This window comes from Archocentrus centrarchus, chromosome 17, assembly GCF_007364275.1.
Source record: "Archocentrus centrarchus isolate MPI-CPG fArcCen1 chromosome 17, fArcCen1, whole genome shotgun sequence".
In the NCBI taxonomy this organism is placed as follows: domain Eukaryota; kingdom Metazoa; phylum Chordata; class Actinopteri; order Cichliformes; family Cichlidae; genus Archocentrus; species Archocentrus centrarchus.
This window is the reverse complement of record NC_044362.1, coordinates 15264974-15283398: the sequence shown is the minus strand read 5'-3', so window position 1 is coordinate 15283398 and position 18425 is coordinate 15264974. Positions and strand designations below refer to the sequence as shown.

General features: G+C 40.5%; 1 protein-coding gene across 1 annotated transcript in view; it reads left to right on the top strand.

Moving 5' to 3' along the window:
• kcnab1b (potassium voltage-gated channel subfamily A regulatory beta subunit 1b) overlaps positions 1-18425 on the top strand; it is a 35896-nt gene that overhangs the window by 8552 nt on the left and 8919 nt on the right. The window contains exons 3-8 of the mRNA XM_030752702.1: positions 3276-3319; positions 8634-8671; positions 9598-9677; positions 10143-10187; positions 12706-12750; positions 14460-14503. Coding sequence (XP_030608562.1) covers positions 3276-3319; positions 8634-8671; positions 9598-9677; positions 10143-10187; positions 12706-12750; positions 14460-14503 — 296 coding nt within the window. The remainder of the gene's footprint in view (positions 1-3275; positions 3320-8633; positions 8672-9597; positions 9678-10142; positions 10188-12705; positions 12751-14459; positions 14504-18425) is intronic.

Genomic DNA, 18425 nt, shown 5'->3' with positions numbered 1-18425 from the left:
TAAGCTACAGTCCAGCCCTTCCCCCACACTTTCATGGATCAGAGATCCCACTCTATAATACATCAGAGAGATGGAGGATATAATATCCAAACTCCTCCACCATATGAGAGACAAGAACAAATCCCACAATTTGTGACAGCAGTGAGATCTGGCTCCTGGTTGTCTCCTGTCATAGAGTTATTGGCATATAAATTACTTAATATATCACAGAATTCGGATATTCTGTTGTATACACGTAAACACTTTCATTTATATGTTTTACCCTTTTATCTTGGCAGCTGGGTCGAACTACTGACTCAATGACTGATGTGTCCCCATGTTGAACACCTAATTGAATTGGCTAAGGGCGCAGTTAGACAGTGCGGGCTCGAATTAGCCCGCCTTCATCTAGACAGGCACAGGCCATTACTTGTCAGGCACGAGAAAACGACTGCTGGCATTTTTTACAGCCTCATTTGTTGTAATGAGTAAATGCCTGCAAAAAAAAAAAAAAGAGCAGAAGGCAAAATCCCCAGACCATAATTGGAGGTTCTTTCTGTTGCTATTTTCACCTTTTTTTTCCTCTCAGACCAAAGTGGTTTGGTATATGTGCCCTTGATAATCCTGTGAAAAGACAATGACTCAATTTCATGACCTTCCTATAATTTCCTTTTGCAGGGTTTTCAATCCCCTTGCCACAGTTTTCTTTCACCAACAGTGTACATCCATCACAGTGTGGAAAGACACCTGTGGCGGCTGGGGTGGAGAACATTCTGCTTTTGCAGTCATTGCCTGTGTTAAGCAATTAAATGCTTGCACCACATGAGTTCCCCTCACAGTTGGACTTGAAGTGGTGCACATTATAAAACTAAATGTGAAGTGCCGAGTTGAGACTCTGAGTCAAGGGTGGTGAGAAGCCTGATGTCTTAGTTTATCTTCCATGCTGTTAATGAGAGTTGAAAGTGCCTTATTACATTGCTGCAAATCAGTTGGATGTAATGTAACTGTTTTTGAGGAAACATACACTTGATTAGGTACAGCTTAGCAGAGGTGGTAAAAGTACAGATATTCTGTAGACATTATAGTTTTACACAACTTACGGACATCGGCACTTGGTCCGGCCCCCTGTTAGCTCTGATTATAGTGCTATAAATGATACATAAATGATATGGTTTTGCCTCTTTAATCTCTTTGTATGTGATAAGCCTCGATGATGGAGGATACACAAATACAATTGTCTCTCATGTGTTATTGTTCTGCCATTTGGACTCACATCGTTTGACAGAGCAGTGACCGGAAATGGAAACTTCTCTCAGATGTGTTAAACATAAAGTAACAAGTCTGTTTTGAAAATGTAAGGAGTTAATTGTGTAAAAATGTAGGGAGTAAAAGTAAAAATTAAATCTCCCATTCCACCACATCTCATAGGTGCTCTGTTCGATTGAGATCTGGTGACTGTGGAGGCCATTTAAGTGCAGTGAACTCACTGCAGTTTTCAAGAAACCAGTTTGAGATGGTTTGAGCTTTATGACATGGTGTGTTATCCTGCTGGAAGCAGCCATCAGAAGATGGGTACACTGTGGTCATAAAGGCATGGACATAATCAACATCAATACAGATAGGCTGTGGTGTTTGAAAGATGCTCAGTTGGTTGGGGCCCAAAGTGTGCCAAGAAAATGTCCTTCACACCATTACACCACCAGCAGCACCCTGAACTGTTGATACAAGGCAGGATGGATCCTTGCATTCACGTTGCTGACACCAAATTCTGACTCTACCATCTGAATGTCGTGGCAGAAATTGAGATTTATCAGAAAAGGAAACACATTTCCAGTCTTCTTCTGTTTAATTTTGATGAGCCTGTATGAATTGTAGCCTCAGTTTCCTTTTCTGAGCTGACGGGAGCGGCACCTGGTGTGGTCTTCTGCTGCTGTAGTTCATCTGCTTCAAGGTTCCATGTGTTGTGCATTCAGAGATGCTCTTCTGCATTCCTTGGTTGTAACGAGCAGTTGTTTGAGTTACTGTTGCCTTCCTATTGGCTCAAAGCAGTCTGGCTATTCTCTTCTGACATGATCACCCAGAAAACTGCCGCTTACCGAACATTTTCTCTTTTTCGCATCATTCTCTATAACCCCTGGACATGATTTTGGGGGGGGGGGGGGGGTCCCAGCAGATCAGCAGCTTCTGAAAGTCAAATTAGTTATGCAAATTGTCACAATAGTAAGAAATTCAGAATGTACAAGTGTTATTATATGGTTGTATTATATTTTATATAAAAATAAAATTGTCTTATATTATGTAGACAATTGCAAATGCACAGATGACAGTAGGTAATGAGTCAGTGATTCAGTAGCCTGGTGGCCTGTGGATAAAAACAGTTTTTTAGTCTAGCTGTCCTTGCTTTCACTTTTCTGTAACATTTGCCAGACAGCAGGATTGTGAACAGTGTGTGCTGTGGCTGGGTGTGGTCCTTGATGATGTTGTGTGCCCTCTTTATAACCCGGATATTATAAGTGTCCTGTAGTGATGGGAAAGCAACTTCACAGATAAATTGCGCCACTTTAATGACACACTGGAGAGCCTTCCTGTCCCGAGTAGTGCATTTCCCATACCACACTGTGACAGAATTTATCAAGATCCTCTCCACTGGGCATCTGTAAAAGTTGCTGAGGAGCTAAGCTATGACACAGCTTCAGTGTATTAAAGCATGGATGCCTGTATTTCTAAGGAAGACAATAAAAGTAAAAGGTCAGAGGAAAAAGAACCGCTGAGTGTCGATTTAGAGGGAAGAGGCAAAGGACAATGCTTGTCAAAACGCATCACAGTGCAAAGAACATTTTTTTTAGTTATTAGAGAAATATATTTCTGGGTCCTTTGAGGGCCTGCCCGTTCTTTCACAGAATGTGGGATCTGTACTGAGAAAACAAATCAGCTGTCCTCCCACTGCAATCTCTCAATTATGATTCATGATCATCTGAGATAAAGGTGACCATCGGATTAGGTGAATTTCCTCTCGATCCAACATAAGACGACACCAGACATTGTTATTATCAAGCCCTGCATTCTGACATTACATTTCTGCCATGCTCTAAATGCTGTAATTGCTGTGTGTTATTTCATTTCAGTCTCTCAATGTGTTTTGGAAGCAACATTTTTTTTTCAGCCCTTGTTTATGCAGAAAATTTTGGGTCGAGCGAAACGCAGGAGCACAGAAATTGCAATGACATTCGAGTGATGACATTTTGAGTCTAAATAACAAATAGTTTTCTTAATCGTGCTTTGTTATTTCTTCATAGGAACCTGGGGAAATCTGGACTGCGTGTCTCCTGTCTGGGGCTCGGTGAGTACAACTATTAGCATTAGTAAATTATAAATATCATAAGAAATTCACTGTGTGCCTGTGTATACAGAAAGATAACATAGAAGCTATACTGAAGGGGACAGGGTTTTTCCTTTTGTTTTTTTAAGTTCCATCATATCGTTTCACCCTTTTCTAAACCTCATGCATCTTTTATATTTACGGGAAGTCACGAGAGACAACAGAGAGCTGTTTGCGAAGCATTTTTCCTGTTAATATTTAATCAATAGCACTGGTTTCAGCAAACAAGTTGCTCAATTATCACATATATCCAGAACATACCAGAGGGTAAATACTCTCACTCTAACTCATCTTGATAGGACTGTGTTTGTGTGTTAATGCTTATTGCATTGTGTGTGTGCCAAGTTCCTTGAAAGGGGGGTATAACTTTACAAAGCAAAGCAGTGGTGCAGTGCTGCCCAGGCCCGGCAGACAAACTGTAGATGATTAAGTTAATCATGGTTATTTTATTTTCTTTTAGATTAAGCCACATGACACTGTGCAGGAGGGAGGAATAGTGAAGAGAAAGAACATTCATCAGCTGAAGGGAATTAGTTTCAAGTCTTCATATCGGCAAGCCTAAGCTACACAGCAGTGCCCTTGAGCAAAACATTGATTCCTCGCTGCACCATTTTTCTGCAGCGCAGAGGAACAAAAAAAAAAAAAAAAAGAAAAGCTATAATTTTGCTGTGAGGATGAAAACACGTCATTTTAGCTTTGATTAGGATCAGCTGACGTTTGGGGAAAATACTTATTCACTCTGGAAGGTTAGACGCTGACTATGAGGAGCCAGTTAGCTTAGCTTAGCACAAGCCCTGGCTGCATATAAGAGTTGGATGTTGCCAACCTAACATCACTTGGTTAGTGGTTTGTGGACTCTTATTTTGAAGAAATGACTTCAGCATCTTAGTTTTTTAAAACAGCACATGAGGACTGATGGGTAACTGACTGAGAAACAGAGGACACTGCATGCTCTTGGGGCAACTATCTGTGAATCACAAGGTTAGACCAGTTCTAAGCATACCCTGTTTATCACTGACTTCACTCTTATTGGGATCATAATTTACAAAATGAACATCATGTTGTATTCAGAGATGTAAAACTGTGACCAGAAACTCACTAGGAAAGTGATTACTAATGTAATAGATCAACTGGGAGGTAAGAGCACTTTTTCATAAATGTCTACTGTATATAATAAACATTTTATTTTTTTTAAAGCTAGGGGTTTTGCCTCCTGCTGGCCATTAGAATGACTGCAGGTCTAAGGGCACTGGCTTCACTGTCCAGTGCCAGAGTACATCCATCTTGTATATACACTCTGTGAGCACAACAGGAAACAAGGAGAATATTTAAAGTATACAGAACATTTCTGGGCTGGGCGCAGTTCCCTTCTAATTCCAGTGTTTGTGCTAAGCTACATTAACCAATAGCTGCTGACACCCTCACAATACTGTAAGGACACAAGCGTGATAATAACCCTCTTCTCAAACTCTGTTTTTTCCTTAATGTGTTAATCACATTACATTTTTCAGTAACACGGTAATCATTACAGCAGTAAATTCAGTAATCACATTACAGTTGCAGTTATGTTGTTACTCGCATTACAAACGTTCTTCAATTGTCTGCACAATCGGAGGATATAAAGAAAAAATCATCAAACGTGCCTGTTTGCTTCCTGCACACTTGTGCTACATTGAGCAGATTTCAGTTCATGTGCACAGAGAAGGAAAACGGTGGAGCCTTCTTCTGAAGAGTGGAGACATGAACATTAATTTTTATTGCATGAAAGGAGACAAGCATGATGGTAGTGCAAACTGCATCCAGGACAGAAACAACTGCATTATACTGCTGACATAACACCGACTCTTTGCAAACATCACGCAGACCACATGCTATTGCTAACACAAAACTAGGGAGGAACCACGGCCAGTATAAAAGATGGACGTACTGTAGCTAACATGATGTCATCCATTGGTTTCTGAAGTCCAGTTTTGAAGCCTCAAGATTAGTATTTTCGCTCTCACCATCTTGGCTGCAACAAAACACATGTGAACACATGCTGTGTTCAAATTCAGGGGCTGCATCCTTCGAAGGACCCGGCCTACGTAGACCGGGTCCTTTGAAGGCCGCAAAGACTGTGAATGCCAGAAGCAAGTGGCTGTGAACTTGAGCTATCTAGCTTTCAGATCTGCCTCACCAGCCATTCCACCCTTAGTTACTCCTATCACCTAGCAACTGTGACACCGGGATGCACGGCTGTGGAAAAGAAGCTGTTAAAACGGACGCCAAACTTTTGCTTTTTTTTCCTGGTTTATTTAATTCAAAATAAACTGTTAACACAATGATAGGACATTTCTACATCAAGGAATAAAGATGAGCAAATGATTAATTTCCAAATATACTGACAGCCCTCCAATAAGACATTAAAATTGAATGAAACTATCCAATTATGTGGCTTAACTTTAATCTCAGTCACACTGCTCAGGATCAAATGAAACACTGACATAAACCAAACATCACCCATTAGAGATCATTTGAGTGAATAATTTCTGTGTTTAACTTCTACTCAGCAACCAGTGGGAGTTTTGAAAATTATATCTTGGGAAGCAGGCGTTCTCTCTGGGTTTAGTGAGGCGAGCTGTCCGTTAGACAAGCGGGAATGAGCATCTTAGCATTTTAAGCAATATCTTGAGAAACTGAGCAGATATTTGAGGTTTACACATCTTCATTCTCGCCTAAAAGCATTATAAAAATTGATTTTGTGTCACAGAAAGTAATATTTTAAACTTTTTGGCCTCTCCGCCGCCATTGTCGCCTTTGAGTTTTGCTGCGCAATGAATCATGGAATACAGTGGCCCACGAAAGATACAACGGACCTGTCCTTCAAATCCAGGGAAAAGAAGTACACATTTATCTGCCGCATTTGGAGGAGCCTTCAAATTTGGACAGCCTTTGTCACCTTGTTGTGATGTAGGGGGATGTAATCGGCCTTGAAATGTGTCCTTCATAGGATGCAGGCCCTGAATTTGAACACAGCCACAGATGGGCGGGTCTGTCTGTGAAACCGCATATTCCTCCATTCTGAAACAAGGTACGAACAAGATTTACAACATAAATTACATTTTTATTCAAAATGACCAAAAGCAAACGACTGAGCCCATAAACCCATCAGGAAAAGGTTTACAGAGGTCAAGACATAGAGCTGTTTCCATAGACTTCTATAGGACCAGAAGTCTTTTAGCAACAACAGCTATCGCCATCTGGTGGTCATCAGGTAGAATGCAGGTTTAAGGCACTTCGGCATTGGCTTCATTTCAACCCAGAAGCTACATCCATGTTTTATACTGTCTGTGCAAGAACCCAGAGTGGTTTATACTGACTCAAGCCCAGCAGCAAGATTCTGATTTTCAGCAGTTAACAAAGGCACTGATGAGCAGTCGGACTTGTAGGATTGTAGCCTCAATTTCTACTTCTAAATATTCCTGTGGTAAAATCATACTGGCTTTGTGTTGAATAATACAAAAAAGATATAATATAGCCCAAAGTTTATATGGTTAACTGGTAATGTTACAGAGAAATGTGAAATAGTGTAACAAATTACTTTTTCTGTGGAGGAATTAAGTAAGTAATGCATAAATTCAAAATAAATAAATAAATAATAATGAGTAAGGTCTAATACATTGCTTTTTTGAGTAATGACCCAACACTGTTACAGATTTAACAACAAGTGCTGCATTATTTCTAATTGTTAGAGGATCAGAAGTAAAAAAAAATTGCCATAAAAATATAACAATTGCATCATAGCCTGCACTCAGTGTGTGAGTCTGGACATGCTCATTACAATCTGTGCGTCTGTGTGTATGCGTGCATTCACTTCTGAGTGGAAACTTTAGGAATATGTCACAAAATCTGACCCTTAACACATGGGTGCCTTTTGCTTAGCCTCAATGTTGCTATCATTTATCAAAGTGCTTTTAACATTTGACAGGTGACAGGTGCTATCTATCTGCACCAACCAAGGCTCAGAATCAAAGGATAAAGAAAACAGAGGTAAAGCCAACCAATAAAAAACATGCTTCCCTGGGTGGTACCCCTGAAAATGTACAGAATACAGCATCCAGGAACTTGAGTACCGGAGAGGCGTAAAGAGGATCAGCATTACATTCATTTATTTCCACCTGCCCTCTATAGAAGGGAGCACTGGTAATTATTATTTGTTTCAACTTGGGATGTCTCACTAATTTAGTTTTGTAGTCATGTTTTTATTTTTTTTATTTTTTTATTTTTTTTAAACTAGCATGCACACAGCTTAAGAAAATCAGGCTGAGCCTACACCAGTCTGGTGTTATACTTCCGACGCAGTTGGCTACAGATTTTATACCGGCTTTTCAATTATTTCTTATTAGTGGGCGATAGTGACAAGCTTCATGTGACAGGAGCAGGCAACAGAAAGCTGAAAGGAGAACAGATAAATTCTAACAAAAGCTGTCTTCATCCTTTTGCTAAAGAAGAACAGAGACTGTAAGCGTGTCTGTCTACAGTGCAGTCTACAGAATTAATAGAGTTCACACTGTATTTCACAAGCACAGTGCCCATTATTCCGACTTCAGCTATAGAAAGGGAGCCCATGCACCCAGTTTTACAGTTCAGTAATCTGTTTCTGGACAACAAAAATTATATGTTTATATCAAGTTTGGGAATTGTTCTCATCAGATGCTCTACAACTTATACATGTAGCTCTTTTTAGAGTCACAAAGTTTCTAAAATGATGAACTGCAGATATTAAATCAAATCTAATTTAGAATTCTTTAAGCCCTCTCAGTATGCACCAACCCTCATGCAGGAAATAATCAAAAATTAATATTCAGCCAAATAATCAAACATGAGTCCAAGTTTTTGTTTCCTTCAGGAGCGATGCAGGTTTGCAATGGATGGCTGAATAGATGGGTCTGCCATTCCATGTAGACATACACAAGAACTCCCCCAAAACCCTACAACACCTCCAAGATACCTCCTAAAAAGACACTGTGTTACACAACAATGCCTGTCACTCTTCTTTAAACTGTCTTTCTGCAAATTTGTACACATGGTTTAATAGAGTCATTCTCTTTTAATCTGTACTGACATTTGTCTGTGATGGCCTTAGGGCAGGGAGCATTTTGTCATGTCTCCATGCCAAAAATGTCAAATTATGAATTAGCAGACACTGTGAATGACTTGTTTTACATGCAAAAGGTCGTGCATGTTTGGTGTTTGCTCCAAATATTTGACGATGACTTTCCCCCTCCCCCCACAGGAACATGGGTAACATTTGGAGGTCAGATCTCTGATGAGGTGAGGCTTTATGTCAGATCCATTTATCAGGTATCCATTTTATTTTGTTCAGACTAGACAAATAAGTTGGCCAATATTTTAACAGGTCTATCAGTATTAGTCTATATAATGCACAGTGCAGCATATTTTACAGAATAAAAAAGAAAAAGATATGTGGGGTTTTTAGAGACGATATCACGTTCATACATTGTATACTGGCCATACATTGTCCAGCAGAGCGGCTTCCACTACATTGTTTATTTACTCCTTAAAAATGCAGGATTACTCATGCTCTATTTTAAACCCGGCTAGACCCAAATACAGCCAGTGAGACCATTTACAAAACCCAATTTGTGGCCCCAACGGGAGTCATTTAGTGTAACTAGATATAAAATGGTGTGGGTGTAAGCAGACCACAGTAATCATTCTGATTTCAATTTTCCAATATCATAACAAGCTGGTAAGTCCCTGTCAGCTCTACCAAAGCTAAGTAATCAGATCTTATTCCTCTCACAGGTTATTAAGCAAAAGACCTCTCACAGTGTCCTAATCTGGAATTAGATGGGAGATAACAGTGAATTGGGGACATCTTATCACTGCTTGATAAGCACGCAGGCTAACAAAGGCACAAACAAAAATCAAGTGCTGGGTACAGACAGAGGAAGTCCTCACAACTAAACTGGCCTTTCAAAGCGCTTTCTCTGAATAAAGAGCAAGCACAAGAAGTAGGGCAAAAAGTGTGGGAAATACACAGTGCGGTAAACAACTTTAATCAACAAGCACACTGTACGGTTTCCTGGAGGATGTGTATTTCAACAGCAAACAGACGTACACTCCTTTCTTTGGGGAATTTCCCGGCTTTTTGAAGTGTAATTTGGTTATTATTTATAGAACTGCCTTACACCACACTGCAGTTCATGAGGGGAAACTTTTCTTGCCTGTGTCAGGTGGCAGAGCAGCTGATGACTATCGCCTACGAGAGCGGGGTCAACCTCTTCGACACGGCCGAGGTCTACTCCGGGGGGAAGTGAGTGAGGTCTCCCATTTGTATCTCACTTCTACTTTTCTGGTCCTGTTAGCTCTTTTCTTCCACAGGACATGAGATGTTAACAAGGTTTAGGCCCTGACCAGGAATTGTGCACCTCAGGAAGCCAAAAATGAGAGGTAGCTGTGACTCTAAAGTGATTTGCATAATTTTATTCAACACTGGAGGCTCCCCATTATGTTCACAGCTCAATTTGACTTGCCTGGGCATCTGTGTGAGTAATGTGGCGCACAGTGGACTTTTACAGAGATGAATATTAATTTTAAAGGTCGCTGGTGAAATTCAGGCGTGCTATACAGGAGGGCATTTATGTGTTATCTTGGGCGCCTTCTGATTTTTAATCAGGCATTCATGCTGCAGATGTGTGGCAGATAATGCGCTAACACGCTGCAAGAGAAGTGGAAGTCTGAGATCTAATCTTATTATCTCTTGTGTTTTTCTTTACAGAGCAGAGATAATCCTGGGAAACATCATCAAGAAAAAGTGCTGGAGGTAAAGTGTAGTCTCTCAGCAAAGTAGAAAGAATCCAAGAATGTATTTAAGATTGCCTATGCTCTGTACCTCTGCACATACAGTATGCCAAAACACAAACATTGTGCACATGTATGTGTATATTAAGCACATCCCATTTAAAATCCACAGGCTTTAATTTGCTGCTATATGAGCATTCGCTCTCCTGAAAGAGTCTTCCACGAGATTTTGGAGCTTCATTCCAGGGATTTTCTACCATTCTGTCCTAAGAGCATTAGAGTGGACAGGCACTGAAGCTGGGTGATAACACCAAATTCACAGCTGGTGCTGCAGTTTACTACAGAGGTCCTTCCACACGGAAAACTATCTTTGTGTATGGAGCACGGTCTTTTTGAAACACATAAGAAGGAAAGGAAACAGCTGCTGCCAAGGTGGAAGTACACTATTACCTAAAACAGTTGTCCCCATACATCCGTTCTGTCAGGTCACTTAAAACAGGACAATGATCATCTATTGCTTGATGAGGTCCCATTTTGAAGCCTTAAGATGAGTAATTTCACCATCATCATCCTGGCATTTTGAAAGTGGATATGACAACGTGGGGCAGATCTTACTGTCAATCACAAGCTGGTAGCCAGTGAGTGGATTCTGGATAATCCTCCTTTCTTACACTTAGAACGGCCAAAAATTGATTTTTTAATGTTTGATAGAGTATAACCTGAAGTGAGTGATTGAGACCATAAAGTCAGCAGCGAAGTGGAACAGAGGTCCCTGCAGAGCGTTTTCCCAAAGAATTCTGTTGAGGTTTTGTAGACATGTGACCACTAACAAAGTGACATCAACTTGTTGGTCATTTTGGACCTGTGACAATCATGGTGACAGTGTAGGATCAAGTGAACAAAGGTCCAGCCACACAGGCCAAGGGAAAATGAGTATTCCCCAACTGGTTGCAAGTGGTTCCTGGAGGTTGATAGCTGTTGCTGGGAACATGATTGCTCAAGCCCCAGTCACACAGGCCTAGAGACCAGTCAGTGACCCCCATTTTTCCCTAGCGACCACTTGTGATTGCATTGGTCATTAGCACATTGCTTCAGTCAACTATAGTTTGCATGGAAGTGTCCACAAACACTGTCCAGCTATTCTCCAAGATGTAGTGATACTGTGAAAGTGTGACAGAAATTGGAAACTGAGACTATTTGCATTTAAACTAAAAGTTGTATCTTTTGAAACATGCTGACTGCAGTGCTGAGGCACAACTAAAAAGCTAAAAAGCTAAAAAAAAAAAAAAAAGCTATATTGATGAGCTATTATACTTGAGCTAACTGATAAAATAAACATCCCAACATTATTATACTATACTATTATTATTATACTAACATGTTGATGTTCATCATTTGTTATGTTAGTGTGCTAAAACATACCACTGGGGCTAATGGGAGAATTTTTGTTTTGCTCCTGCAAAACTAGTTACAAATTCCAAAGTACTGAGAAAAAAATTAAACTGAAAAGTTGATACAGTACTAGTGATCATGAACCTTTGCATCACATGTGAATAAAAAAAACTTAGAAAATGGATGGAAGACTCCCAAAGCAATTGCAGTTCATCCTCTAAGGAACATGGACCTAAATAAAGTTACTTTTTTATTTTAATCTTTTGCTAAGAGACAAATAAATCACTGACAGAGCAGCATTAGTATCCATGGAGCCAGGCTGCTAGTCGGGATAAAATTAACCTAGTTTGTGCAACAAAATAATTTTCTTCCTTATTCCTTCAGTTGTCTTGTAGCCCCTGAGCTTTATGCTGGATCCTCTTGGTGTTATATGCTTCAAATATCCCTTTATTGGTGTGAGGGTATTCCTACCTAGTGAAAACCAGCCTTTTTTGTTGTACAAAATTATTATGCTTAATATGTTTCTGTTTCCAGCCTTCACATAGTAGTGAAATTTGTTAGTTTGAGGTGGAGAGGTGTGCATCCACCCATATTAAGTGTAAATTTGTGAAGGAACATTAAATCACTTGATATACCATAATAAATAAATTCATTAAATGGAAATGGAAATTTGACAGATTTGCTCATGAGCGGATTTGCTGGTGAGCATGAGGCTATAATTCCACCACAGGAAACATTTGTTATATATCATTTTTATATTAATTTTGCATTCGCTCTACTGAATGCCCTGCCGACTCAGTTATGTGTGTCACCCTTTTTTTTTTTTAACTACTCAGTCCAGCTCTTTGCCCAACCTCACCTCAGCTGTGGATCATTCCAGCATGAGGGTGGGAGTGGTGGTGGGGGAGTGGGGAGGCTGTCTTCCTAGAATTCAAAGAAAAAGTATAAAGAGTCGCCCTGTGGTCATTCATACTCAGTGACTTACTCGATGTTTGAAGTGCAGTGGCTGAAGTAAATATAGTTGCACTGAATTGTACACACAGGCACATACCATCATGCACACATGCAGGTATGGTCACACACACATCACCTTTTTGAGAACACTCTTTCTTTGCCATCTTTTGATGTGTCTGTCTGTCTTCCTGCAGGAGATCCAGCCTGGTGATCACCACAAAGCTGTACTGGGGAGGAAAGTAAGTATGTGTTCATAAATATTTCTCCATGTGTCCAGCAGATGAGTTTTCTTTCTCAGAAGTTCAAGCCATCTCTTATATAAGAGCCTACTCTTTAAAACTTTGCCTCCAGCTGCAGGGAGCGTGACAAGGGATCAGACATTTTGGACAAACCACAAGGATACAGACATGGAGGACAAAATGTCAGCGCGTCTCACTCCCTTTTCCTTATTCTCTTGGCCACCTTTAGCATTCTTGCCGAACTGCCACAAGTCATAGCTGCTTCTGCTGTCATGCTGAAATGTTCTCGGTCTGCATTAGTGGCCGTCTCTTTCTAAAAGTCTTCAGGCCACCGGTACATCCACGTACTGTTTTATTATTCTTCTGTGGCTAAGAACACTAAAGCCTAGGCACAATTGTGTAAATTTAATTGAAGCTCATCCTCTCAGACTACTGTCAAGGTATTTCTCCGACCCAGATGGATTTAAAGAACAACTGCTTAACCCCCAACTGAGCGAGCTGTGAGATTGTCTCACAGCTCGCTTGTCAAACATCAGCTCACCCCAGGATGCTGTCGATTGCAAGTGTCGTTGCAAGTTTGATACTTGCTCTCTATTGCATTTCTTCAGTCTTTTGCATGAAAAGTAACGATAACATGGATAAGGGTAGGCATGCATTGTCCTTGAAATGCGTTACTATCCCCTAAGCAGACCAGGAAACCATAGGAAACAGGGAGGTAGAAAAAGAAAGTGTGAAATGAAGCAAGGCGAGAAGTAAGACAAGTCGCAGGCATCTGAACAAAAACAAACACACTGGAGCAGAAAGAAACGAAAGGAACAAAGTGGAAAAGGGAAATGCAGGGGTGGGGAAAATCTTTAAGTGCCTGAGTAAACACTACACACTGAGCAATGCATGTCAGACAATTTATCAACCAGCTAAACATAGTGGAGCATTTAGTTTTTGTATTCCTAAACAGGGCAGCACAGTGGTGTGGTAGTTATCACCACTGCCTCACAGCATGACCGCCCTGGGACTTTTTGTGTGAAGTTGGCATGTTCTCCTCCACCTGGATGGATGGATGGATGGATGAATGGATCGAGTGATGGATGGATGGATGGATGGAGTCTTTGAGTTTAAGTAAATATAAATATGTTGCAATTGTCTTAAGGGAATATGTAGATATGCGTCAAAAGGCCAGAATGTCTCCTTTCAGAATTGTGCTGATTTTAACAATAGTGATACATTCATGTGAAAGAGGCATTATATTATCCAATGCAAAACTAGGAGCTACAGAGCAATATGTGGATGCAGTGTCATTAAAATATCCTTTGTGCAGTAGAAGCATAAAATTGAAAATGGAATACATTTTTCACAAACCACAAGTATTACTATATAATACAGTAGAGCTGCAGTTAAAGAAATTGCCTGCATCTCTAGATTACTTTGTTCACTGACTGCAGTTTCCCTGCTGGCCTTATTGGCCTAAGCATGTCATAAATAAGCATAAAAAGTGGGTATTTGCAGCTGTGCTCACTGAGAAGCCACCAGAAAATCACAGGTGATCAGGACAGTCAGTGCAAACACGCTGCAAAGCTTGATCTGTGGCTGCAGGCACGGAGCAGGCTCTTGTTTGCTATGTTTAATGATCTGCTTCAATTCGTGAGAGCTGCAAAGTAATGAAGAGTATGTGCTGACACCCTTGACATGTACTTCTTTCCCTCTTGTTGCAGAGCGGAGACAGAGAGGGGCCTCAACAGAAAACACATCATTGAAGGTAAGAAGTCAATTTCCACCCCTCTGCTTTGTCCTTCACATCACCCCACCAGTCGGAGCCCCGCTGCTCTCCTCTAATCTCCCTCTTTTATCTCTTTTCCTCTGCCCTCTATGTTCCCATCTGCATCGCTTCTCGCCTTGTTTGATGTGAACACAGCTGAATTTGAAAGCTGTATTAACCAGTGGCACATTTGGTTTTCACAGATGTATTGTCTTCTTGTAATACCTTCACAGGTGTCTATCTAGGAAGCTGTTGCATCATAGAGTAGTAGTATCCAGACCGTCCCCCCTCTGATAGCCTATTTAAGGAGAGTTAGGGCCTTGATCAGGCTCATAATGAAAAACCTTCGCTCTCATACCCTTGGCTCGATCATCCCCACTTCTCAAGCAATTCGCCATCCGGTCCACAGCGCAATGCACCTCCTGCAGTGACTCAGCTTTCTGCCACATTATTAACATTCACTGCAGCTGCAGCAACTCTCCCCCTAACAAGAAATGGGGAATGAGCTGAGAAAGGGTTAGAAGAGAGAGACAGAGAGTACAAAGGAGAAGGTGGGGAGAAAGCCAACATCAGAGAGGGGAAGCATAAGTGGCATTAACAAAGATAAACCCTTTTGCCTCTACATAATAGGCTGCAATTGTAAGAGAAAGGTGCAGCGTCACTGTCATAAGTGGTGTGGAACATTTCAAGAAAGTCTAATTAAACTGACTGAGTGAAACATCTGCTGTCACCATCTTCCTCTCTACAGGTTGCCACTGCAGGCCTGGCATTTGAGTGGACTGAAGTGATGTTTAGGGGTATAGATGACAGGGTGTAAAAACCTAATGATTAATAAAAGAGAGTGGCACAGAACGTTTTCTGGTGCCCATGTGACGGTACAAGTAAAGTCATCTGTTTAGAGTCATCCTCACAACTTCAGCATTTTATAAGGCTCTTTCGCAGAAAGCATAATTGAATGCATTATTCATCCCAGACGCCAATACAGTAGCTTTGTTGTTCCACATCTTTTCTCAGATCCAAAAATAGACTCCCTTCACAGCCAGTAAACTCCAGCTAATCCACGAGACAGCAGAAACTGCTTGTGATGACGGTGCAGGCTCAGATTAGGATCCGTGTAATGGGTGTTTCTGGGATTGTGGGAGTGCAAATGACAGAAGGAGGAATAAGTGACTGTGATGGTAGGAGGGAGAGTATAACTCTCAACTGGGATTAGTGGGTGAAGATGAAGCCTGTGGTACTAATCTGCCACGCACACACGCACTTACTCAAGAGCACAAGAGTGTCTTTTGCCTCGACTCTCTGTTACTCTCCTGTCGTCTTCTGTGACAGTCTCTTGTGTGCGCTTTTCTTCTTTCATCTGGTCTTCTGTGTGTGTGAGTGGAGGCCGATCTGCTCGCAATACTTTGTTACCGTCACTTATCCTCTCCTCAGTATACAGTGTTACTCCTCTAACAAATACTGAGTGTGACCTTTCTTTTGATCCCTCGTCCTTCTGATCATGCTCTTGGCTTTGAATTGTTTGGTTCCTCCACCAGCCGCCAGCAGCATTTATTTATGTAACAATAAGAAAGGATTGCACAGGTGTGGGTTTTTTTGTTTTTTTTTTAATCCGAGAAGGTGCCTCTGAGCTTGGTTTGACAGTGATTATTTCTGAAAATGGTTTCTAAACCTTATAAAATTATAGCTTTGAATCAAACTGAATTACTGATTCTTCACTGAAAAGAGCTAAGTATTTGTGACAGTAATTACAAATATATATATATATTGATGGCAACTACTGCTTAGTAATTTACAGTGAAATAAAGCTTTGTGAGCAAGCACCATTCCATTGTATGAGCGTGATGAGCACAGACAAAGTTACCTGCTATTTACTGTGAAATAACATACAGCACGTGTGCAAAAGTCTTGAGCCACCCCTCATTTCTTTACATTTTGCTAGGAAAATGGGGTGCAGTGTTTATTGAAGCATGTACAAACATACATGGAAATACAGCAGTATTTAAGGCAAAACAGTTTGTACAGTTCTAACAAGCTTCAACATTTTACTGCATTGCCAGTGTGTTTGGGATCATTGTCATCTTGAAAAATGAAGCTGTTGTCAATCAGATGCTTTCCAGATGGTATTGCATGGTGGATCAAAATCTGATGGTACTTTTCTGCATTCATAATTCCATACATATTGATGATGATTTGAATAGAAAGTTTGATATTTGGATTCATCACTCCATGAGACCTGTTGCCACTGTCAGTCCAATTCTTGGGTAATTTGGCATGCCTAAGCGGTTTCTTCCTGTTTCCCTTCCTCAAGAAAGCCTTCTTGACAGCCACCCTTCCACTGAGACCATTTTTGATGAGGCTTCAGTGAAGAGTAGATGGATCAAATGAAGGACCAGATGCAGGTCCTGTGTTGGGTCTTTGCTGGATTTCTTTCCTGTTTCTTAAGGACATGACTTTCAGATACTGTTCATCTGCTGTAGAAAGTTTTTTCAGGCCCGCCACTTCTTCACGTACAGTTTTCTCAAAGTTTTTTAAGGACACGCAGCACACCATGCTGAGATATGATAAAATAATGCCAAATAAATTCAAATAATGGGACCATAATCTATTTTTGCAGCAGGCTGCTAGTAACAAAGTGCCTGAAGATACAATTTAAAATTGGTTCTTTGCTAAGTCATGTTACATGTAGACACGGCACTGTTCATCCTTTGAGTTAGGTGCCTTTCTTATGCTTGACTGTGTCATCTTGTCTGTGTTAGCTCCATGTTATGCTGCCATGTTTGTGTGTCTATGTTTTATGTGTTGCTCTTAATCCTTTGTGTGGTTTGTGCAGTGGAACCTAATGCTTACATTTTTGTTTATAAGAGAAAAATGTGCTTTTCTTTCAAACATTACCTGGTTCTTAGTTTATTAAAACAGAAAAAAACTATGATTATGTGAATATTAGCACTTCAATGTGACAGGTGGGATTATTGACATAAAATATGTCTTTTTCCAATGTGATGTTTTGCACTCATGCTCACTGTTATTATTTACTGGGACATGTTAACAGAGTGGAACCATTGTTAATTATACTGGAACCGTCTCCTGCTGCAATAAGTCAGAATGGCTATGTGACAAAAGCAAATGAACAAAACTGGAATAAAACTGAGCCGTGTCTTTTACCCTTAAATGGCCATTAAGCAGTCTATAATATCAGCTCCCCATATTCAGAATATTACCTGCTATATGGGACACTGAGAATTTTCATCTTCACAAACTATCACTCAGCAAATCATCTCTTATTAAATTAGGCAGTCAGAAATGGTATTATTTGCCAGTGGCTGATGTGGCATTAGATTAGTCTATGACGAGACAGAGGACAGGGTTTTTTTGTTTGTTTGTTTTGCTTTGTTTAGGTGTGCTGCTGCAGGGTTGTAAGCAAAAAGCATTTTGTTGCTTGCCAGAAAATCATTTGTAGTATACTACGTAAACCAGACTGAATATTAGAACTCGGATTTGCATGCGAAGTGAGCTGGATCGAAAGATACGGCAGGCCAGATGGAGCTGGAAGGCTCTGAGTCACATGTGGTCAACTGTCACTTTGTCGTGTCTACGAGCACGCGGAGCTCCAATCCCCCAGGATCCAGTTCACCTTATTTTTTCCTTTTACCTGACATAACTGCAACTTCTGAATACATCTTTTTGTATATTGTTCTTTTGAAACGAGCACCCCTACCAACTTATCAAGTCCCTACATCACAGTGTTGGCTAAAAAGTGAAAATTTAAAAATGATCGCTCTTCTCTGCAGATGTAGGTCACACTCTATGTATGTTCACACATGCCCATTTATTTCACCATTATAAAGAAGGACACCCAGGACTCATGATTCCAATTAACTGTCTTCTTTTATTAGAATCCGAATCTCTCTCAAAACCTGTCATA